Source organism: Apostichopus japonicus, chromosome 23 (assembly GCF_037975245.1).
Source record: "Apostichopus japonicus isolate 1M-3 chromosome 23, ASM3797524v1, whole genome shotgun sequence".
Classification (NCBI taxonomy): domain Eukaryota; kingdom Metazoa; phylum Echinodermata; class Holothuroidea; order Aspidochirotida; family Stichopodidae; genus Apostichopus; species Apostichopus japonicus.
In genome coordinates, this window is record NC_092583.1 from 1,098,623 (window position 1) to 1,124,126 (window position 25,504).

Sequence of the window (25,504 nt, forward strand, 5' to 3'; positions counted from 1 at the left end):
CATGCGATGTAATAACCGATGGTTGCTTATATGATATTGACACGTTGAACGCGCGCTTCGCCCGCGAAAATTTTTGGTTATTTTTTTCAGGCAAGTCGGACAGTTTTGAGGATTTTCATCCTGGAACGCCATTTTCATGCTCACTGATATGATGTGATATCTGCTGTTTGCGTTACAAATTCGAACAGGCGCGTAGCGAGGAATTTGCCAAGGGAGGGGCGAAGCCTGTAGGCAAATTATCTAAGCGTAGCGCCACCATAGGTTGGCGCGAAGCGTACAAGAAAATTTTGGCCGAAAATGCCTCCCAGATCGCTGGAAATGGCACTACCCAGGACCATTTGTTAGCGCGAAGCGTACAAGCAAATTTTGGCCGAAAATGTCTCCCAGATCGCTGGAAATGACACTTCCCAGGCCTTGTAAGTTGCATCTAAGCACTTTCTATTTTGAAATTACTTAGCGATATCATTTAAAAAAATGCTGAATGGGGGGGGGGGCGGTCGCCCCCATCCCAAAATGCGTCATGTTCCCCGACGACACGGTCGAGTTCGAGACCAGCCACAGTTGGTTTCATAGCACAATTCTACACACGCGTTATGATAGACCATATATAGTATATATATAGATCATTAGTGAGAGAGGAAAATGGAAACGTCAAAAAAATGGAGTTGTCGGTGTAAGGGGTAGGGTGAGGCACACTTTTACGAAATCATTGATCCGTCACTGGCTTCCCTTCAGCGCTGTAATGATGTCACTGTTCCTCTTTCTCTTCCCGGTGTCTTCGCGTTTTTCTTTTACTCCCTCCTTTTCTCCTTCTTCTCTCTTTCTTCTTTTTCTTTTCCCTTCCTTCCTCTCCTCCTCCTCTTTTTCCCCTCTTTTTTCCTTTTTTTTTTTTTTTTCTCTCCTCTTTTTCTTACCCGGGGGGCGCGCGCCCCCAACGCCCCCCCCCTGGATACGCACCTGGTTACACTTTCACTTGTTTTTCCGCTTATGAGGAAAATAAGCTTCAACATTTTGTGATTTGACGCGCAATAATTAACTGCAATGTTGTTTCTAATATTACACGAAAACAAGGCCTTAACACGCAAACTCTATATCCCATAAAATCCATTATGAGTCTACTTGAGAAATGGGATCCTCGAACCTTGGCTAACATAATATTCTTTCTTGTAGTCCTCGGTGTATGTGGCCTTTCCTTGAATTTATAACTGAACCTGAAAGAGAGCGTCTTCACGCACCAAGAATAATCTGATTGTCCAATACTCCGCCCTCCAAAGGCATGAATGAGAGTGGTCTGAAGTGATACATCATTTGACCAGATTTTTGCAGCATAAATGCATTCTTCCAAACATGTACTTTACTATCCAACAGGGGCGTCGGAGCCGGTCCGGCGAACGCCGGACCAATATTCACGGCGCAAAAAAAAAGAAAAAAAAAGGTAGGACTAAGAAAAAAAAATGGCAAAAAATAAAGAACCAAAATGAAACAAGCAAGTAGGCTAAATGTGACTACTCTGGCATGGCAGGGGTCTTGTTTTCAACCTCGGGAAGTGCCATTTCCTTCAATCTGGGAGGCCTTTTTTCAAAATTTGTTCCATTACGCGCCAACCATGGTGGCGCGTAGCGTAGTTTGACCTACCAAACGTCCCCCGATAATTACGATAGATGGCCACACTCTGATCTGCCGTACCAATCCCAAATAGCTTCCGACGCCCCTGTCCAAATGACAAAAAATCTTGTTTAACGTAAACATCAACAAACAAACAAATACCGCAATTTACTGTACAAACAGCTTGATAAAACGTAGTTTCTTTCCTTTTTTTATTAGTGGAAAGGTCTTTCCGAATTACCAAGTAATTTCTTCTAAAAAGAGAACATCAATCAAAGTAGGAAACAATCGTGGAATATATTATGAGTAATATGAATATATTATTGAAACAACACATACTTGAAGTTGTTAAAAAGCGTCAATGCAATCATTTGAAAACAACAACTTCGCATTTTTTTTTGCTTCTTCAAAATGGAACTTCCATCAGACTTAAAATACAGTATTGAAAAATAATACAGTTATAAATTTCGAAATTAAGATACCTAATATTTTTCCTGAAATTTTATATATTTGTTTATGTACCGGTAATTCATATTAAGAGAAATAAAGAGATTTATGAAAGCTAGATTAATCTAACCAAAAATGATAGTGTTAATTTGCAGGACTGCTATGCTATAAAATGTGTTTGAAAAAAAAGTTTTATGTAACTATGTGAAATTTTTTAAATATTATCCGAAATGATGTCCCAATTATATAATTTATATTAAAAAAAACCTAGGTTTGGTCGAGATTCAAAGGAACTGTAAAAGTTGATTTTACTCAAATAATTATACAGTTACAAAACGAATTACTTTAAAACTAAATTGACGATACCTGTCGTGAAGTGGAATTTTCTCTGATGAGTTGAGCTTTATTAATTTAGTATGTATCTGCCATACCAATTGTGACATATACATTTCATCAACACGGCTTGGCTTACCATACCAATGCAAATTGATTGTTCTGAATACATTGTCAGTTACAAGGCACCATGGTTACACACTGTACTAACGTAAGACTCTCATTGACAGTTATACGGAGCTATATATATATATATATATATATATATATATATATATATAGGCCTATATATATATAGGCCTATATATATTGGCCTATATATATATATAGGCCTATATATCATTTTTTTTTTTTTTTTGTAAAGTGATTTCTGAATATTCTGTTTCTTCTCAGGAGAGAGGAGTAGCATAGCCAAATGCATCAAAATCGATACGAAATCTTTCATATAGCGCCCTCATTCGTTTCTCGGGTATTTCTGCTATGTAATCGTCCCGAAGCTTCGAACTGTTGGTAGGGTTCGTTGAGGTGTGTAGTCGATAGCTAATAGGATCCACTTCAAAGAAATGCTTTAAGACGTAATTACGATCTCGCTCTAATGTCTCCATTCGACCAATAAAATCATATTGCAGTGTGCATGGACTGCATAATTCGTTAACGGAACGCCAATGTTCTTCCGGTGGAGATGCTAATTTATTACGAGGATTCCCAAGGTAAGAAATAAAATCATAGAAAGTTACATTAAACTCTACCGCATTCTGAACACCAAGTTCTGCGGCGTTTATTCCTTTTATTCTCGAACTGAAACCCCTTCTAAACGCTCTTGAATCTGCGTTGAGCGGTTTTTCCAATTTATCACGGTATGCCGATAGAAATCGAGAAATCGGTTCACGTACAAACATAACTTTCTTGTAACTGTTTAACCGTCTGACTGCTTCTTCGGTGTTGAGATTCTTCAGAGTGGGTAGCTTTGCCATCGCAAGGGAGTGAATCATTAGATGGGATACTTCGTCATCGTGTCCTAGTAACCCCAGAAGGATAAGTAACGTTCGCTTCCAGTTAGTACAGGCCACTTTTGGAACGTAACAAAATAACAGTTTATACCTGTCGAGAACGACGACATGGTCTAGCCTATCAATAAGCGATTGTTCAATCGATCGAACTTTTGAATTATCAACTTGACTGCAAACTTCGGCTGCTTTCCTCAATCGATTTGCTTGAATCGCATCCTGACATTTATCGTTGCATGTATCCTAATGGTAAATTAAAGAAAAGGAAAAAAGAAGCACGTCATTTGTAAGCGAAAGATGCATGACGTTGAACATTTTCGATACTGTGCGTTTCGCAGAGGTATGATGTGCCAAGTCGGGCCCTGGGAACGTCCCACGGTCCCAGTCATTGGCCGGCTACATATCATAAATCGCTGGCCCCTCCATACTTTTTACAAAGGCTATATACTAGTTCACACACATACATATGTGAAGGCCTATAGATGAACGTATTGATCGGTGGATGGATGGACGGACGGACAGACATATGCCAGATATTGACAATAGATGGATGGATGGGTGGATGGATGGATGGATAGATAGAGATAGATAGATCGATGTACCTATCTGACGTTGTTGACAGACAAAAAGCAATATAAAATATAGATAGATAGCCATCATGATATAGACTTACCGATGGGACCATGTCGTAACCGTCCACTTTTGATGGCACCTTCACTACAGACGGGTTTCCTGCCAAAACGGAGTGAAATGTCCCTTGTTCCGGCGAACGAGCTGAAAGAGAAAGGAATACAAAGAAGTAAATTGCTAATAAAAGCTTTGTGTGCATTTTTAACAACAAATATCGTTTGTTTCGTATAATTAGGCAGGGATAGAGCAATTGCGACGCAGATGGCGGGGAAGGGGGGTAGGGCCATCACTTTCCTACCCCCATCCAGTTTCCATTTTCTTAGTCTGGTGGCCAAAACCGATTCCGCACCAACGGTGGACATTGTCTGCATCGTTAGGGCAAAACAAAATCCTCATGTCACAAAGATATGATTTTGTTTTTCAAATTAGCAATTAAGCTGACTATGTATGACAGTCATGTACCTACAGAAGAAAAAAAAAATATTTCTTCCAAAGAATTGCATTTAGATGAAATCCATAGTATAGGCTTCAAATAATTCAAAACATCATCATTCATAATAGAGATCACCCAAGATATAGGAGAGCGTGGGACGAAAAACAAAATAGTTTCACAGAACTAATCCTATTTCTCTGCCACCCTGCTTCTACCTCCACCGCCCCCCCCCCTCCCCTTTCGCACCGTGACGGTGTCATGTCAGGTAAGTATCACAAGTCTTTTGAAAAGGGGAACAGATCCCATTCATGTTCTTAGCCGTGAAAATCGAGAGGGATACTGCGCTTATTATCATTAAAAGTATATACTTTTAGCCGTGGGTATAATATTATTTAGTGTTCGGCCAGCGTAGTCTAATCATGTTCCTTGGAAACATTTATCGGTCTTTGCCAATAATGCAGTCGAAAAGATAAAAAAGAATGGGAATAGAAAAGAAAATAAAACATATTAGAGCGTGGTGGCCAATTGGCTTAGGCGTCGGACTCGTGATCCAAGGATTGCTGGTTCGATTCCTGCCTAGTTCATTACGTTGTGTCCTTGGGCAAGATGCTTTATCTCACTTGCCTCTCTTCACTCAGGGGTTAAATGGGTACCTGTGAGGTAACTTGTCGTTGGGCGCAGTATATAACTGCTGCCGATTGGAGGGATTGTCTCTGCGACAAGTTATCATTGACCAGGGGTAATATAACGTCTGTAAAGCGCTTTGAGACCTATCGCTGGTATAAAGCGCTATATAAAAAGCAAATATTAGATAATAACCGACTATACGAAAAACCCTGAATCATGGGGAAAACATTCACACCGTTAAAATAGCTGTAACTTTTTGTCACTCCCTTTGACTAAACCATGTAACATTCACAATGAATTGGTTAGCCCTTGAATCTCAGTGAGAGATCTATGTGTTTATAACCTTTTGCCTGCTAATTAATATCCATTTAAAACATCCTTGCAGTTTTAGCTTTATTGTGTGGTTGCTGGTGCGATATCTGTGCTTTTAGACATAATTGGGCGATAAAATGGTTCAAAATACACATTGCACGTGACCTACAATAAATCAAATTCTCCAGTGGTAGGGACAAAAATAATAATAGTAAAAATAATAATAATAATAATTTAAAATTATTATTATAATGATATTAACACAAATACTTAGCCTCACATCACAGAAAATAATTCACCTGCGATAACACCCTCTCCACGACTACCTGCTTCCCACCCCCCCCCCCTTCCCCTCCCCTTCAACAACAATGCAATTGTAAGACTCACCAATTGAGACAGCAGTATAAATTAATGTGACCACTGACATGCACATAATTAAAGTTAAACTCCGAACGGCTTTGGAGCGTCTCATGTAACGAATACTAGCCATATCGTACTTTCATTCAAGTGAAACGTTTCCAAATTGTCCAATCATGCATCTCTCAACACAGACCTATATCCACTTTAATATTTGCACGAAAACAACAAAACTACGCACACTGTCCCCGAACTAAACAAGCATGTGTAATTTCCAAAGCGAATCCACTGCGTTGAAATAATTATGTAACAGCATAACAGATAAAAACAAACACATGAGCCTAGAAGAAAACAACGTATTTGTAGATTAAATGAAGCGCGAACTATTATTCGTCGTTGTTTTCTTCCAGCAGTTTTCAATTAATAAAGGAAAACATCCACGCAGAACTTAAAAGTGTTTGAAGCCCACGCTGTTTCGCTAGTGGTATTATGAATTATTATGAATTCAACGCTCGATAATGCACAACAGAATGGTCGTTGCGCTTGCTGTAGTGGTAATATTTGGTTTTGGTATTTTACAAACAATGACTACTATGAACCTCGGAAGGTCATACATCTGTCGAAGCATTCCACACGGAAGCGTTCATATCAATCGTTAGCTAAACTTGGTAAAAAAATCGATTGACGAGTTATAGAAACCAAGCTGATGATCGCTCAACGCGTGAAACTACACTAGTCTCATATCTATATGTATATATATATATATATATATATATATATATATATATATATATATATATATATATATATATATACATACATATATATATATGTATATATATATATAACTATATATATATAGATAGATAGATATAGATATATAGGCTATCATACTCCAAAAGAAATTATTATTAGAGAAAACCAGAGAAATAACACATGACTCATAAATTGACAAATAAGGAGTAAAGTTTGAGAAAATATTTTGGAATTTTCGGTACTTTCATTGTGTTACATTTTGTACTTTTCATTCGACTGCCAAGTATTGCTGACGAAGGTCCCAGTGGGATATATATATATATTTATATATACATATATATAAATGAAAATCGTAATGAGTTGGAAAATTAAGAACAGTGAAAAAAAACTTCCGCTCTGTACGCGGACACCCTAACCACTAGGCTATGGACGCTGATTGCATGTCCAGAGGTTCGAAACCGGTAAGGAAGGTCGTAATTCCACTGTAGGCGTTTGTCACCTGTACCGAACAAAACTAGTTCTGTTTTTGGTGACATATTTGGCCTTACTCTAGAGATCAAACATGATGCTAACCAACTCGAAATCATTTGTGATTCCTAAAGCCGGATCTCGAAAGAGATACTTTGAACAGACTTTATGTTAATGCAATATATATATATATATATATATATATATATATATATATATATATATATATATATATATATATATATATATAGCTAAATGTATAGTTTGGTCGACATTCTATGGTAAAAAGTGAGCCATTTCGTGGACTTCTACATTACGTCGACAATTTAAGCAATATTTTGCGACCACCCATAGGTACCTATCACACAATGGAAATACTTTTCCTTGTTGCGGAGAGCGCCATCAATTTTGTGTCTAACTCCCGTCTGTTTAGCATGTGGTCTTCAACTATTAACCACGTGTTGAAGTTGAATGACGTATAAGTTAGTGATTTCAAATTAGGTCATTAAGAGGACTTCAGAGGACTGACAAGTTTCATAAGTCTATCTTCATTTCAAAGCTGTCAATAGTTGTATTTTAAGACTAGTCGTATCATACGCTAGTGAAACAGTTGACACAAACGCTAATAAAACTTAATGCAACATAGATATGTAACTGTAGTCCACACTCTTGACATGAGAGAAACATACTTTCTACTGGGGTTATCTCCACAACCATTATAAAAGACAGGCTGTAATATAGTAATAATAATAAAGGCTTATAAGCACAACTTCTATACAGAAAACTGTGTGCACTGCTGTGCTGGAAAACAAATAAATGAATCTCAAAGTAACGATACAAAAGTTAAACCTGGTCGAGATTCTGGCTGAAATCAGAGCCATTGACAAATAAGTAGTGTTTTAATTGCTTCTTAAAAGTAGCAGCATTTTGGACTTCTTTAAGGCTGTCGGAAGCTTATTCCACAAGTTAAGTCCAGCCTTCGCAAACGAGCGACACCCATATAACCCGATAGCCAAAACAGCACTCTATAGAAAACTCCAGCCAGAATAAGTATAGACTGCTTCCAAACCTTGTGTTGCATACCATATATTCTGCATTGCGCCAAGTATGGTCGACTGCCAATTTTCGTAGATCTCTACATCCTGATGGCATAGTTCCTCAAAGAGACTTTTAATCTTCCTTATCAAGATTGAATGCATATACTATACTGAGATTGGAACGCTCTTCTCTATGGGCATACGCATGGTTTCCTTTGGGAATGTTTGTAACATTGATCTGTAAAATTCGTACTGCCCAATATTTATGACATAAGGAAATTAATCAAATCTTCTGATATTATTTGCTTGTCTTCAGTCGATATCCTGGTCATGTTTGTGGAAGGATCTACTGTGTATACCGTTCACACATGATCTGATGCATGGATCTTAACCTGCATGCTGTTATTGTTTAACACACTAAACTATTTATCATACACATTCTACTTCATTGATCCAAAACAGTTCCTTTTCCTGAAACTTGCAAACGTATGCGATTTTACCTCCACACCCACACCATCCATCCCCGACCACGCCTACCGTCCCATGCCCCTCCCCCATTCCTAAAGTGTCAACATTTTCGTGTAGGTCACTGGGTGAACATACTTTCACACATGTCTAACGCATCTTCATCAACTATTATGCATATTGTACTATAACTGATAATTGCACGTTCCATTGATCTTAATGCCTCTCAAAACAGAAGTCTGTTTTAATACGTTCCATGTTATTCATCTGCTAGAAGCCGTTAAGATCGTCTGGAGATATCGAAAACAAAAGGATGGCTTTAGGAAGGATCAGTATATCTGTGATGAAGTGGTAAAAAAAAAAAAAAAAAAAAATAGGACACAAAAATAAAGTATAAGTTACTTTGAAGTCTCTTGTATCTGTTGAATTCTTACGCAACGTCATGATTCTGATAATATTTCTACAACCAACCCCACCCCAAGCCCCACTTCCGTATCTGAATGGTAACTATGGGATTTTGGTGGGTCGTTCGGAATAATTATCAACCATTGCCATTGAAACGGTCCCCCACATCATCTCTCTTCTTCTCCTGACCATTCCCAACCACCAATACCAAAAAAAAAAAATGAAATTAATTATTTAAGATTGGCAAAGCACGAATCTGACAGATATTGTAATGAAATGTAGAAGAGAACTATTAAAACACGATAGGGACAGTAAACTTCTCTCATCTAACATGACCACGTGACTAGCTACTCATTTGCCTCGTCCGCCCCCCCCCCCCTCCGCCCACTCCCCCACCCCTCCGACTGCTCCACATTCCATCAATATTAACCATTACGGGGGGACCCATAAATTTGTCAAAAGTCAAAATAAGAACGTTAAGTCAAGGCTATATACTAATGTGCTCGAAGACGCATATCATACAAGCCAAACAGGCGAACCCCCGACGGTGTATGTAAAAATTGAATCAATCGCTTTCAACCAACTCAACCGTTGAGTTGACATCGCATATAAAATAGTTCCAATCATCATTTACTAAAACATTCGTCTAGTGTTATGACCTGATTCGGTCCTAACTTTTCTCAAGAAAATTCTGAGTAAATTTTGAGGTTGTCTTCTAGCAATAACTTGGGGATGAATATTAATATCACGAATTTGCATTATTTTTCACTTGTTTTATAAATGGGTTTTTGTATTCATTTGTGTCATCACAAAAGGTATTCTGGTAGAAGTAGCATTGGGTTTGTATTGAAGGAGACATTTGAACAAGACTGTATATATCCATATGAATATGCATATCTGTATACATATTCATATTCATAAGGTTCGAATCACTCCAAGATTAAAATATGTCGTCCAGTTACAGAGTTGTTGACAATTCATAATCATGGACGTTAAATATGAATCTAAGAGACTGACTTCGGTCAGCTTGCGGCTTTGATAAGCCAATGAGGCTTTTTCGCGAGTTCTTGCTTGCAGGAGGATCTAAAATACATACATAGGCCTACATACATATTCTCATATATGCATATACATATGCTGTAGATATGTATAACCAATAGGCATATGTATATCAAATGCACACACCCACACACACGTATATGCATGTGATGTGCATATGCATAGGAATATATATACATATAAATCACACCAGAACTCATCTGTCCGTCTTTATCGTTGTGTGCCATCTGCGGCATTAACGCAAACACAATATTCATTTCCCAAAAAATCATGTATTACAGCTGCCATTGATGTGTTCGATAAATTAGGCCATCCACATGTGACCATTATGTATTCTGATTCATGATCTAGAATTCCCTAGCAATCATAATAAATGAAGTTATTAAGAATGATGACCTTTATATGCTCTCTTGACGATGATGTTTAATGGTCCCCTTTATTAATTTAACGACAAGATGGAGGCAAAGTATGAAAGTAACCCAACTAATCACCGTGAAAACAATTAAAAGGTATATATCACTCTAAAAAACGTCCTGGTGAAATAATCCTGGATACCTCAAAGTGACACCATTGGGGTTAAAATATTAGCAGCCAACCCGTATCCTGGTTAGCCTGATTTGAATTTTATCACGCTCTAACTTTTAACTACTTTCCTGGTTGAATTCAGTGACGTAATTGACATGCTAACTTCGCAGGATTTTCGTAACGAGCACAGTGTCGGTCAGGCCAGAAACCATGGATGAGTTTGTCAAAGAAAAATTAGCAGAATGGAATCTATCATCACTGAATGATATATTTGAAGGTAAAGTTTGTTTTGATTATTGTGATGCAGAAAGGTTTGACCTATTTTCTTTGAAATACGTGCGATTGTCTTAACAGACGTTCGGTAGGCCAATAAAGTGGGCTAACACTAAGTTGACTTAGTGAAAGGGCTAGGCCCAACGTTATGACAGGTCTAGCAATGGATAAGCCTACACATTGCTAGCTGTCGAACATGGCTGTGCTTTACTTTAGTACCTTAAATTTTGCACAGTCCTGTTCGAAGGCTAATATAATGCAGACAATGCCAAGGCTAGACCTACATTAAACCAGTTGCTGTGACTTATGCCGCCCTGTAAAAAGGAGCGAACCGCCACTAAAAATGGTAACTCTTGTTTGTTTTCGCAAAATTTGACGACAGAAATTTAGCCTACTGTAGCAACTACCATATCACGATTGCAACTCTCTTTAGCTTGTGCATAGGCTACGCATATCCTAACAGTATTAGGCTAGGCCTGCTGATACTAATGGCTAAGCGTATACTAATGTTAGTCCCCACTGTTAATTGTTACTAAGTTAGGCTAGTAGGATGGTGACTTCGAAGTTCGGCCACTTAAGACTTAAAACACCCCAAAACTAAATCTTCTGGTATAAATCATTTGAAAATATACTTCATATGGTGGGAGAATTTTGTTATAGTACGATACACGGCCAAACTTTCTTTCCTGCAAACTGTTTTCACGTTGTTTTGCAAGAAGATTCTTCGTGATTGTGGAACTGGTATTTCTTGCTAGAGTATTGCGAAGTTCGGACGCGCAACCCACAGTGTGGCGATGGTGATAAAATTGGGGGCGCAGTTGCTTTTTCAGTAATTATAACAGACTTCATAGATCTTCGTCATTTTATTGACAAATATGTAAGTAATTTCTTGAACACGGGTCATTTTGGAGAGAAAATAACTGTAGCTTCGTACTTTTTGGTGAAATTTGACTCTTCCTGTAGATTTTCATGGTGAAATCGTGTATTTCTTAAGGGTGGCCGATCTTCGCAGTATGGCGAACTTCGCAATACTGACTATACTACAGTATGTGTCAGGCCAATAATAATATAACAACAGGCCTCCCACTGAACCATTAATCAACCCAGTAATATCCAACATTGCAATTGAGAGGCTTATCCCCAAAAAATTAGCCCATTTGCTATGACAACCTAACTTCACAGGTCCCCTTGTCCCTCAAAAGAAAGTACACATTTTTTTGTCATTCTCCCTTGACTAAATATGTGTTGTGTTAAGATATACGGATGAATGAAAGGTGGATAGGTGGGTGGAACATTGAACAGAACTTCTTCCTAGGCTTCATATATCTTGTACAACCCATGTATGAAGGTGTTGCATTTTCTCTCTTCCTCTCTTTTTAAGAATGAGATGGATTTCGCAGAATTAATCCTAATGTTGCAGATAACATTTTCATGCAGTGGACCTTGCCCTTCGTTGAAAAGGTTTTGCAGTATGCAGATCTGCAGAGAAAGTGGCAATCATATCTCAACGTAAAATCAAACAGGCTTGATTCTGGTATGTACATATTGCTATCATAACATATTTCAACAAGATATCATGCAATTGCATTGATAGTTTGATTGCTTTTAGTTGTTTATGTAATATACTTTCAGAGAGAAGTTCAAATTGGAGCTTTAAGATTTTATAATATAACAAACAGCAGTAATGTAGTCAAAACCAGTAGATCCAAGTTGATATTGATGCACACATTGTACACCAAAGGACAACACTTGCTGTTGTTCAACTATTGTTAATCAATGTATTAAAGTAGTAATCACTGTGAAGATGATGCATGAAGTCACTTTATGACTCTGAACAATACGGGTTAACATATGCCAAAATATGTTAACCCGCATGTTTCCCAAAATTATGTTAATATTCCTTCTTCTGCTATATGACATCTTAATCTTGTGTTGGGAAACTAGATACAGGTCTATTTACATATATTTGTTTGTACACATGTGTGTAGATGTGTTTTGGCAGGCTGCAACATACATGTATGTTGCAGCGTTCAAACATTAACTAATGGTGTTTGCAGCTGACAGAAAGGTAAGAAATGCACAAGCTGAAGTTTGCGTTGTGTGATAAGCAAAACGGAGTCAACATTATTTAAAACTGAAGTAGTTATTCAAAGATTGGTTTCTGCATTTTCTGTATTTTTCAGATGAAAATAAGAGTAACATTGGATTTAATTTGTTGCCCTGCATTTTACCATCTGGGAGAAATGGGAAGAAGAGGTGCAGCATTGATGATGCGATGAAATCCTTTGTGGATCTTCAACCTGTAAGTTATTATGGCTTCTACAGTAACACTCAAGTTGTCACAAATCAATGAAACAGTTGTTATTTGTAACAATTGACATGCAGACTGATGAGTTTGTAGTGAAACACACTATCAGCTGTGAAAATTGCAGTGACTATGCAGTATCTTCGACCAATTGGGTCTTTGCAACCAGTCTTTCATGATGCTCTTTTACGCTGTAAAATGTTTTTTTTTTTTTCTTATAGTACTGGCAGTTTTACGCTGTAAAATGTTTTTTTCTTTTTTCTTATAGTACTGGCAGTAGTGGGAACTGGTAAAGTGGGGAGCTTCCCTTGTTTAAAGTTGTAAACGAACTCTCCTAATGGACTTATTTTCCAAGTTTTTTTATTGTTTTAAAGGATAAAAAAGGAACTTCCAAAAATAAGGCTACAACAGACAAGGTTGCATGTCTGTTTATAGACATGACTAGTTACTTTTTTTAAAAAGATGACTGAATGTCTTGTGAGGTAAATTTCTTCCAGGGTGGTTAAAGACTTTAAAATTTTGCCCGAAGGTGACCATATTTGAATATCTGGCATATTTGGGGCCAATGCAGCATACCTTCAAACTTTTCAAAGTGTTCTTTTCCAGGAAGTGTGTATTTAAATCTGCTTTTTTTCTGTTTTTTGAAGGTTGGCACCAACATGCCCAAATACTTGGAGGAAGTTGACAACCACCAGCCTTTTGTCTTAATAATGGCTAATCGGGATGCTGCCCATTAAATTTTTGTTGTGGCAGATGGGCATGGATTAGAGCAGCAGACCCTACTAAAGGCTCTTGATGTTTGCTTCAAGTTGTTATATGTATTAGACCTTCACTATCCACTATGGCAATGTGTGGTCACATGGGAGTTTGTCCAGAAGGTTCTATACGGACTGGACACTAAAGTCAAATCGAAAACATCACCTGCCGTGACTGCAATGAGGGCTGCATTGAAAGCAGGAATGGATGACTGATGCCAGAAGCTTGAAACATCATCACTTATCTCCAACTATTGTTCATTCTTTTTTATTGTAATGGTTTGTGACATGTGGAAACTTGCCATGGATATCATTCCTTTGTTATAACTTTTCTTCCTATCTACAGTACCATAGTTGGCCTATCTTTGTCAACATTTGTAGCAATTCTTCCAACCAGTCTCCAAGAGGAATCTACAGTCATACATACAGGTTTTTAAGTTTTCAATACATCGTAAAGTTGCTTTTAATTTGTGTGTACTTATCTGTCAAAAACCAGAACTATGCATTCAGTTAGTATTCATTGTTCAACCTTAGGGACAGGTCAGTCCATCAAGTTTCTCCTCTAGTCCTTTATAATACTTTTTGTTTTACATAGACAAGACTTTTCAGTTCATGAACAATTTTGTTAACACTTTTATTTTCACTCATAGCATGATAAATCAAAATTAGTTGTATATTTTAAACTTCATAGACATGGTATTGCTGTTCATGGAATAAAGGGTCATTTGACAAACTGAAACCGTTATGAGTAGTTCGATCTATGATTAAATCATACTGAAATCGAAACTTGTTTGAAGTACATAATTTTCATTGTTCCATGTCAAAAAGGAACAAAGGTCAACATCTGACATCCTTGTAGCACAAAAATTACATGTGATGCGAAATTCATGTATGGTTCATCATAGTATAAGAAACCTACGTTGTATTTGATTGCTCTCTATGGGTTTTGAATAATAATGACTAAACCTTTTCAGCAGTTCAAAAGATTTCCCTATTCAACTCCTGCTGGAATATTTTAAGAAAAGATGACTAAAGGCGGTAGTACAACATTATTTTCCTTAAAAAGTTTTAAAAGTAATTAATTGTAGTTATATGCTTACTTTAAACTTCAAATCTTTCACCATGTGTGCTATCCATGTTTTTTGTAGTAATTTTAGCTTTATTTTTTTAGTAGTAATAGCTGTACTTTAAGTATGTGAAACACTTGCCATAATGTTGTTTTAAAGTTTACATGTTTACTTATTAATATGATGCAAACACTAGTAAAAGTTTTACCTTCTTTATATCCGTCCATTATTCCTCTCATTCTTCGAATGCATTTGCCTGATTATACTATATATATTTACACCACTTGCCATCAAACATTCTCTTACGTTTACATTCATGTTTTACTATTTGTTTATTGAAGTTTTACTAAAGATGTTTTCAAATAGATAGTTACACCCTCTACTTTTTGTACTTGTTTAAATTTTGTACACGTATTTACTTGTTGGCGTTTCAGTTTGTTGTTCCGAATATGTTCTACGCCACATTACAATGCTTTTGTTATGCATTATCCAGGGAAGTCTATAGGCTGTGTTTTGTCCTGTGCCTAGGTTATTTGATAAAGAGGTGGGATTTACAATCTGACAATGATGTCTCATAAAATAATGAATAAAACCCTGATTATGCTATGGATAAAGAACCAGGTAATTTGTTAAACCTCTGACATTTTTCCTGGTTACAAACTGACCATTGTCCCTGGTCACTAACTGACCATTATTCCTGGTCACAAACTGACCATTAATCCTGGTCACAAACTGACCATTAATCCTGGTCACAAATTAACCAGGATCTTGGTGAAGCTTATTTGACCAGGATTTCCTGGTCAAGTTGACCAGGATTGTGTAGGTGGCATATTGACCCGGAACCTGGCAACATTTTGACCCCATCCTGGTGTATTTTAACCAGGGCTTTTTTTTAGAGTGTATGGTACTGTGTTTTAAATAAGACTACCTTATACGCGGCCTCATTAAGATTCGTTGAACATTATTACAGACGTTAACATTTGTAGAAATCTGCATAAACATAATGAGACATAACTAAACAAGCCTCCTTAAAACAGCTGGCAAAACCACGTTGCTGCTGTTTCTTATTTAAAGTGAACATCTTCTGGCAATAACAATTCGCAATAACAAATTATTATGATCATTTTTTTTCAAATCGCACATCCTCCTTGTGTTTTACTTATGAAAGAACTAAACTCATTTTATGATGTTCGCATGAATATAAAATTTCATCTGTAGAAAATGCTACAACAGAGAAGAAAGAGAGAGCTATTTCTTGTTATTTGTATTACCTCTTCACACGATAGAACCATAGGCGTTCATTGTACTAGAAGTGTATATACAGCATGTCTTGCTGTATAATAAAAGTCATAGAGAAGGGAATAAGAAAAGGCAGAAAAGAAGAGAATTGAACTCATTCAAAGTAGTGGCAATTAAACACCGTCGTCAAATGTATTGGTTCTGTGTTTTTTGGTTGCTATGACAAAATGTACTCTCCTGCTTGCTATGAATTGCGGCCTGAGACTTGTTGTCAGTCTTCTTTTATCTTTTAAGTGGAACATCATAGGAAATGTTTCATTTTTCCCCCGTTGTGTGGATAGACACGTTACGAATGACTTGTTTACTACAAATTTGATTGGTTTCAGATGGGGTATAAGATGAAGGGGAATTATAGACAATATATGTTAATATGCTGTATTAGCCGTAACTTGAAGGGAAAAGAGCTGTAGCGTGTTGTTAGGCAACGGCGTAACCTGCACAAAAATACACAATATACAATGCAATATCCAAGTAAATGCACTAGATTCGAAACTGTATTTGCCTTGTATAGAAAGGAAAGGATTATCTATCTATCTATCTATCTATCTATCTATCTATCTATCTATCTATCTATCTAGCTATCTATCTATCTATCTATCTATCTATCTATCTGTCTGTCTGTCTGTCTGTCTGTCTGTCTGTCTGTCTGTCTGTCTATCTATCTCTCTATCTATCTATCTATCTCTATCTATCTCTATCTGTCTATATCTATCTATGTCTATCTCTATCTATCTATATCTATCTATCTATCTATCTCTATCTATCTATCTCTATCTATCTATCTCTATCTATCTATCTCTATCTATCTATCTCTATCTATCTCTATCTATCTATCTCTATCTATCTCTATCTATCTCTATCTATCTCTATCTATCTCTATCTATCTCTATCTATCTATATCTATCTATATCTATCTATATCTATCTCTATCTATCTCTATCTATCTCTATCTATCTCTATCTATCTCTATCTATCTATATCTATCTATATCTATCTATATCTATCTCTATCTATCTATATCTATCTATATCTATCTATATCTATCTATCTATCTATCTATATCTATCTCTATCTATCTCTATCTATCTCTATCTATCTATATCTATCTATATCTATCTATATCTATCTATCTCTATCTATCTATATCTATCTATATCTATCTATATCTATCTATATCTATCTATCTATCTCTATCTATCTATCTCTATCTATCTATCTCTATCTATCTCTATCTATCTATCTCTATCTATCTCTATCTATCTCTATCTATCTCTATCTATCTCTATCTATCTCTATCTATCTATATCTATCTATCTCTATCTATCTCTATCTATCTCTATCTATCTCTATCTATCTCTATCTATCTCTATCTATCTATATCTATCTATATCTATCTATATCTATCTCTATCTATCTATATCTATCTATATCTATCTATATCTATCTATCTATCTATCTATCTATATCTATCTCTATCTATCTCTATCTATCTCTATCTATCTATATCTATCTATATCTATCTATATCTATCTATCTCTATCTATCTCTATCTATCTATATCTATCTATATCTATCTATATCTATCTATCTCTATCTATCTATATCTATCTATATCTATCTATATCTATCTATATCTATCTATATCTATCTATCTCTATCTATCTCTATCTATCTATTTCTATCTATATCTATCTATATCTATCTATATCTATCTATATCTATCTATATCTATCTATATCTATCTATATCTATCTATCTCTATCTATCTATTTCTATCTATATCTATCTATATCTATCTATATCTATCTATTTCTATCTATATCTATCTATATCTATCTATATCTATCTATTGCCTAATGTTACACATCACAGTAGTATTATCAAGTGCACTGTTACAAGTGCACTGTTAATTAAATATATATATATACATAGGGTATATATTATATATAACATATGCAATATTCAGTGAAACTTTCAATAAAGAGTTGCAACTAGAAAACGAGGAAACGATATACTTACCATGTAATACACGGCGTTGTAGTTGGATAGCAAAGAAGATAACAACGATTGTTAGAACCATGATACCGGTGGCGAGTCTTCTCCATAAAGAGCAAGATGTTAGCATCTTCATACTGCATAAATTATATAATGTCATAAAAAAAATGACTTTACTATTGCACTATGAAAAGTATACAAGCTAACTAACCACAGATTATAAGGAAGTTGACAAGCGATGTAATTCTATTTCTTATCAGTAATACAAGTAAGAGTCACAGTTTCTACGGTGTAGTCTACGTGTATATATATATTTACATAAATATACTCAAATAGGCTCAGCTGTTCACTTCCTGCTGCAATCGGCTTAATACATTGAAGTATAGAGCGAGTAAACATAATTATACTAGCTATTGATATGTACATATGTATGTATATATATATAAATATATATATATTGAATTTTATGTACCGGATATTACGGTATGTTGTATATAATATTAACATTGTAGTCACTGACCTTTTGGTGGCGATTGGATCAAAAGTCCGTTTTCCATGAAGTCTGACTTCTAAAACCCTTGTAAATTATATATATATATTTTTAATATTTTGATACACGGGGTTTAGCGTTGTTGTCAAGTGACATCACGGAAGACCATCCGTTCTAGTGTCATACATTCGTTACACTGAAACAAATATATTGCGTATCATTTGACATACCATACATATACGTTCAGAATTGACAAATACCGTTAATAATATATCTACAGAGTGCCCCTATACGTCCGCACGGCCACAGTTTTAATTCAATAACAGGTTTTCTCATGCAGTCTACACTATACAAGTCGACGCAAAGGCTCTCTCATTATGACATGTTTTGCATCTGCAGTGTTCCGCTTCGATGATTGAAAATTGCATTACATCGCTTACATCCGCGTGACAAACCTCTCAAGTTTTTGAGGAATTTGGCTCTTCGCTGGCAAGTTTAATCGTCCACCGTCGTCGTCGTCCGTAATGAATTTTACGCTGTAATTAGAGTTATATTCCGAAGATGACTATTTGCACATTACGTGTGGCGTATTCATATATTGTTTTTCAGAAATTGAGGAGGTCAACTGGTCTCAAATCTCGCTCTTCTATATTCATAATGATTTCTCTAACCAAAAATTGGCACATTCCCTCTTGCACGATGAACAACAAACATCTCCGTAATTAAGCGAGAAATAGCAATTCCCATAGTGACCATCTCTATACGATCTAATAGTAATAGAGCAGCATATCGCCGCCAACTTTTTCACATTCACACAGTTTAACGTGCAGTGGAGACGATGTAGCGTTTAGGTCACGGTTAAAGTGGCCAACTTAATGAGACGAGTTTTACGCAAAAGAAATGTCTAAACAGAAATAAATGAGTTTGCTTATTTTTGAATGTGGATAAGCGATGCGTATTCTCGATCGAAGCATGCATGGATGTCACGAAAACGAACTCTTTTGAAATTTCTGCGTAAATTACCAAAACAAACGTCGCATGTTACTATATCTTTGTCGTTTGTAAGTGAAACAACATGTGCCATACTAAGTTTAAGCTAGTTTATACTAAGACAAAGTAAAGCGACTGTAATATTGAAAAGGAAGTAATCAAAATAAGAAAATTCTTTGCCCGATGAAAGAAATGAAAGGCAAAGCGATCAAATGTCTTTGTAAACCAGTGATCCATTTTATAACTTCATGATTGCCACAAATTCCCACAATCCATTGAAATTTTGCTTTTTCATGTCGCAATATCTTAAATAGCAACTTTCAATTTCACTTTCAACTAAACGAAATTATAGGATATGGCCTACTGCATGGGCGGCGATCCTGGGGGGGGGGGGGAGGGGGGATATATCCCCCCATGAAAATGGGTGGAGGGGATGTAATACACCATATCCCCCCCACCAAATGCCAGGGATAAGAATATTTTCATGCCTACATTTATGCATCATCGTGAATGTAAGGCTCTTTTTTAGCTTCATTTCTCGCCTACCATAAACGCAGTGCGATCTTTTCAAATAAACCGTCTTTATAAAGCAAGAATAGTTGACTGTAGGCTTCATTGGCCCTATAACAACAAAATGTATTATTGCGCCCACGGTATTGATATATATATAGTACATATATGCACCCTCATAGTATTCATATAGGCCCTATAGTAGGCCTACACACGTACACGTTCCCTCGAACCGCTGAGAATCTCATGTTACCAGGGCAATGCTTAATACACGTTTCACCTGGATGCCCTAGCAATCGGTACCTAGGAATGTAACTATGTGTAATTGTGTATTGCATGTGTATAGGCCTATAATAGCCTGCATGAGGCCATTTTCTTCATCGAAAAATATAAAAGAGCTCTCCGGCGAAAATTCTAACGTAGCGCCTGAAACAAGATTGACCGGGGCAAGTTTCCCAAAATAACACCCGAAATTAAAAAAAAAGTATTTTGGATCCTGATTATGAGATATTTCGGACATGATATCCCTATTTTAAAGTTGGGTATATGCCGCTTGGAAACCTCGGGAAGTGCCGTTTCCGGCCATCTAGAGGGTTTGTAAATCCCAAAATTTTCTTGTACGCTTCGCGCCAATTCATGGTGGCGCTACGCTTAGATAGTCAACAAGGTCATATCCCCCCCCCCCCCACTCGGAAGTACGGATCGCCGCCCATGGCCTACTGATGCATAATCAACATTTTTTTGAGCTATTACATTACTATTTGGATGTGCAAAGTAAACAATTCGAGATAGAATGTCGAAATTATTAGATAGACTGTCCAAACTTTGTGATAAGACGCAGCGGTACTTCGAGATCAAATATCGAAATAGCAATATAAAACATCAAACTGCGAAAATAATCGTCACAATTCCGTAATTAAAAATCGATAAGAGAGATAAAACGTTTAAATTCCGACTTCACAATCTATTTCTTTGTGTACTGGGCCATCTTGTCATGTACACATTTTTATCCCATCGCTCCCATAAAGAGGATGAGATATTGTAGTTCCTTTACAGTTGGACCATATACAGCTGTGTCGGTTGCCACATGGGCGTCAGCAGGTTTCAGAAAGTGAGGGGGACACTATACTATCTAAGCGGAGCGCCACCATTGGTTGGCGCGTAGCGTACCAGAAAATTTTGGGTACATAAGACCCCCTAGATCGCAGGAGACGGCCTTCCTGAGTCGTTTTTAGTTACATCAGAACCAGTGAGGAGAAATTTTGTCTCACAAAACTAAATTCCGACAGAAAGTACTGGTAGAAAGATGCCGTTCTGACACCAAGGGAGACAAATTACACAGCGTCCATCTCAAACGAAATATTGAAAAAGTGGCGCCGTCACCTCCGGGATGAGTGGAGTGGTATATATAATACATGCATGTAGGTGCGAGACGTCAGTTGTTATGTGCCCAGGTACTTTAATAATAATAATCAGAAAAAGGCACCGCGCGCAGAGCGTGTGTAGCGCCTAGCCGACACTCAACAATAAAGATCTACCATATCCGGCGAATACATGTAGCCTTAATTACTTAACCCCTACACCCCTATTCGTCCGTCCAGTCCAAGGGACTGGAGGTAGTGATATGAACATAGTAACTCATCACCATCTACCTGTATGGCTTACCTAATCCCTTGGAACCCATACAAACAACATGTGTGCAAGATTCAATACACTTTCGAATGGTCTCCCCCCCGAACGAATTAAATGGGCAGATTTAGGATATTGGGAGAATGGGAGATAAATGACGGTGCAAGTGATAGATAGCAGGGGCCCAGGGAGTCCAGATTTCTTGACCTTAAACAGAAAATCGCGCATATGCATGTGATTTTTTTTAATAACTACTCTGAAAAGTGGGTGGGACAAATGATATGATATTCCCTCCACTTTTGAAAGTGGGGGGGGGGGACATGTCCCCCCGTCCCCCACCTGTTAACGCCAATGGGTTGCCATAGCAACATTTGCAATGATATTGTCTAATTTCCTGAGTACCTACTCCCTGGAAGGGGTGGGGGTTGTATTCAATGGTGGGGTACCTCAAGGTGACCGGAAATATATGACAGAGGGAGGGGTCAAAACGTGCCCGTATGTGTGTGGATGTGCGTAAATGCGTGTGTGTGTACAACTTTGTCGCAAAAACTCCTTAACGGCTGGCCCGACTTTCCTTGAACCTGAGGACAAGGAACCCGGGGTGAATTTTGTGTCTCGCAATCCCTCCGGAACGCTCAAATTGAGTAAAAATCAAGTTTTTGCCATAACTCCAAGGGGAAACATGGAATTGCCATCAATCCTTCACAGATACGATAGAATGCATAGAAATATCAAAATGTGTGGTTGCCATGGGCTCTGAGGTCAAAGGTCACATGGCTAAAGGTCACATCTATATTTGTTAGCGTCATTTTGTGTCAAAACTCGTCCTCAACATCTGTGCCGATTTTCTTCAAACTACATGAAATTGATCGGACGTGCCTTAGTCAAGAAACCGGAATAATTGAGACAATGTTCTTTGTTTGAATATACAAACTATGTACACATCTCAACGCGAACAGTGTGATTGAGTGTGACCTTAAAACTCTCGCGGAACTAGCCTATAGAAAACACTCGATACGTAGCATACCATTCGGCGGTCCCGATCAGTTTTGATAAACCGAGCGTTATTGCACTCTTTCTCAGTGATCCGACGGAAATCATTTCCCAGGGAAAGAGGGTCCATCATCGTCCCACCCACCCACCATACGCCCTACTGAGTGACGCCCCTGGTCAAAATAGCTTATAAGAAAACTGCAGTCGTCATTATTAGTCAAGTTGTAATTTAAATTTGCGTTCCTCGATAATTCTTCCATTCGGACGGCGCAGCTTATATCTTTAAATTTTAGCGAGAGAGATTAATTACTTGTTTTCGCGTCAAATGACAACTTCATCTTCGAGTCCATCAAATGAGTCTACGAAATGAGTTTTACGAAACAGTATGCCTTCATAAAATGCTATAGGACTGCATTTGCCTGTAGTGTAGGTGATAGGGATCTACCATTTATTGATAACACACGGGCTTAACATGGGTTGTTATGAAATAACTATTTGTAGAAGATAAATGGCCAAATTATGATGTACAAGTGGTTGGGTATAGCAGTGGCGGAGATTTCTTGTCAGAAGTGGGGGGGGGGGGGGGTTGCAGGCCATTGATGAAATAAAAAGTCATAACTACTGGCTCACTATCTAAGTGGAGCGCCACCATAAGTTGGCGCGAAGTGCACAAGAATTTTTTGGCAAATATTGCCTCCCAGATTGCAGTAAATGGCACTGCCCAGGCCTTGAAAAGCTGCATTTAACCAGGGGCGTATGCAGGATTTTCTAACCCGGGGGCGCGTATTACTATCTAAGCGGAGCGCCACCATTGGTTGCAGCGCAGCGTACAAGCAAATTTCTGGTTTTGGTACCCCCAGATCACCGGAAATGGCACTTCTCGGGCTTGAAACTGACCAACCATATGTACACTTTTGCCTGAGAACCAAGTTTTTTCCAAATACTTTTTTTTCTCATCTATAACCTTTTTGAAGATTGTCACCAGTCACACATCATGTTCGACTTCATCACATATCCTGTGGATCATTGCTTTTGTAGGTGATTCTTCATCGCGGCCCACAATATCCGTCAGCCCCACTGTTCAGAATTTGAAAATTCACAATTCTCGTGAATAAAATCACTTCAAAACATACCCATAATGTTGCACAAAATATCATCTATGGACAACCGATATAGATAAACCTCCTTCAAACCCTAACAGACGGGTCAAAATTGCACGAATATGAAGAAGTATGATGAAGAATGTTGGTTAGGGAATTTTCGAAAATTCAGACGGCTACTAAAAAAATTCGTTGAAGGAAATAAAAATATACCAGATATTTCCGAAACCGAACACTTCACACATGGACAGTTTTGAGCATGGGCGCAGATCAGTCTTGGATAATGGTGGGGACGTGTGTCTGTTCTATGACACTATCTAAGCGGAGCGCGACCATGGGTTCGCGCGTAGCGTACGATTTTTTGGGCAAATATTATACCTCCCAGATCGCCGGAAATAACACTTCCCAGACCTAATGATGCTCCTAAACCTCCTTAAGTTTTAGATCTCATGGCTTAGAAATTTAGTTTGGAGAAATTTATGGACGTCTGCAGAAAGAAAATCAGGGGACAAATAATCCAAGTAGACTTTTGTATATACGATGGGTCTGGGGTCCTCTCCCAGAAAACAAATATAGACTGCACAAATGCGATTTCCGTCCTATATTTAACAGCTGTGGATAAAATACAATAAAATGAGAACTGCTGCATGTCATTTGCACAATGCTGGATCAAACTGCGCCAAAGTTCAATACAGGGGAACTTGAAATGCGGCTATTCGTCAAGACAAATTGGTGGTGACACGGTATATCATGTCCCCACTACTGAAAAGGTTGGCGGGGACGCGTCCCGCTGTCCTCACCAGGATCTGCGCCCATGCTTTGGAGGCTGTTTATCGTGGAACGCCATTTTCATGCTCACTGATATGATGTGATATCTGCTGTATGCTTTACAAATTCGAATAATTTTGTCACTGTTCCTCTTTCTCTTCCCGTTTTCTTGCCGTATTTTCTACTCCATCCTTTTCTCTCTTTCTTCTTTTTCTTTTCCTTCCTTCACCTCGTTGAAGTTGGCAAGTGTATACAGTTCCAAAGCTATTGTGGGGTGAAGTTAGCGCTATGAGCTATAGTTCCAATGCGCAAGGTGGGGGAAAGGGGCTAGAAATAATGTGTGGGTCAATTCTAACTCGGTTTTCGGTCGTTAATTGTTGATGTAGCCTACCAGGTAAAAGGTTGATATGACTTTAACAATTTCAAATTTAATAATTTGATTTATTATGCCATTTGGAGCACATAACATAGGCTATAACAGAACATTACTGGCAAAAACTAGGGGGAGTTGATTGTGTGGGCCAACCCCCCCTCTTCAAAAAGTGGGGGGGGGGGGTTAAACCCCCCCCCACCCCCCCCCCCTGTTTCTCCGCCACTGGGGTATAGCATTATAGCCATACTCAACTAGGTACTTTGTTTTATAACGGTTGTGTACTTTTATTGGGGTACTTTTCGAGAGCAATGAGACGGTATTCCGTGTTACTCAGGTAGCAATGGAGCTGGTGCTTATAATGGAATCGGTGCAAATGAAACATGAGATGCACATTGTCCAATGTAGTCTGCATAGCATAGATGTAATTACTAACAAGTTAGAGAACGGTAACTTTAATTCATCAAATATAACTGTCTCTAGCATGCCACTTT

At 37.6% G+C, this 25,504-nt stretch overlaps 1 protein-coding gene and 2 long non-coding RNA genes across 5 annotated transcripts in view; 2 read left to right on the plus strand and 1 right to left on the minus strand.

The window, feature by feature from the left end:
* Nucleotides 1-25,504, plus strand: part of LOC139964818 (uncharacterized) — a 63,034-nt gene that overhangs the window by 9,630 nt on the left and 27,900 nt on the right. The gene's annotated exons all lie outside the window — the stretch shown is intronic.
* Nucleotides 2,725-18,876, minus strand: LOC139964741 (carbohydrate sulfotransferase 11-like). Of its 3 annotated transcripts, XM_071966670.1 has the most exons (4): nucleotides 18,681-18,876; nucleotides 18,185-18,297; nucleotides 4,066-4,166; nucleotides 2,725-3,635 (listed from the first exon to the last, which is right to left on the minus strand). In XM_071966670.1, the coding sequence occupies exons 2-4, from the start codon at nucleotides 18,294-18,296 to the stop codon at nucleotides 2,775-2,777; spliced, it is 1,074 nt and encodes a 357-aa protein (XP_071822771.1). In that variant the 5' UTR covers nucleotide 18,297; nucleotides 18,681-18,876; the 3' UTR covers nucleotides 2,725-2,774. The 3 variants fall into 3 exon arrangements, with proteins under 3 accessions (XP_071822771.1, XP_071822770.1, XP_071822772.1); XM_071966669.1 differs by lacking the exon at nucleotides 18,681-18,876 and having other exon boundaries at nucleotides 18,185-18,440; XM_071966671.1 differs by lacking the exons at nucleotides 18,185-18,297; nucleotides 18,681-18,876 and adding an exon at nucleotides 5,782-6,358.
* Nucleotides 10,587-15,246, plus strand: LOC139964895 (uncharacterized). The gene is made up of 4 exons (XR_011792119.1): nucleotides 10,587-10,743; nucleotides 12,121-12,273; nucleotides 12,923-13,041; nucleotides 13,692-15,246. It is a non-coding gene; the product is annotated as an uncharacterized lncRNA (long non-coding RNA).

Coding starts and splice junctions, on each gene's coding strand:
- LOC139964741 (XM_071966669.1), bottom strand. CDS start 18,320: ATGACATTATATAATTTATGCAGTATGAAGATGCTAACATCTTGCTCT. Junction 4,167..18,184: donor ACAACGCCGTGTATTACATG/GTAAGTATATCG, acceptor TTTCTCTTTCAG/CTCGTTCGCCGGAACAAGGG. Junction 3,636..4,065: donor GTTACGACATGGTCCCATCG/GTAAGTCTATAT, acceptor ATTTACCATTAG/GATACATGCAACGATAAATG.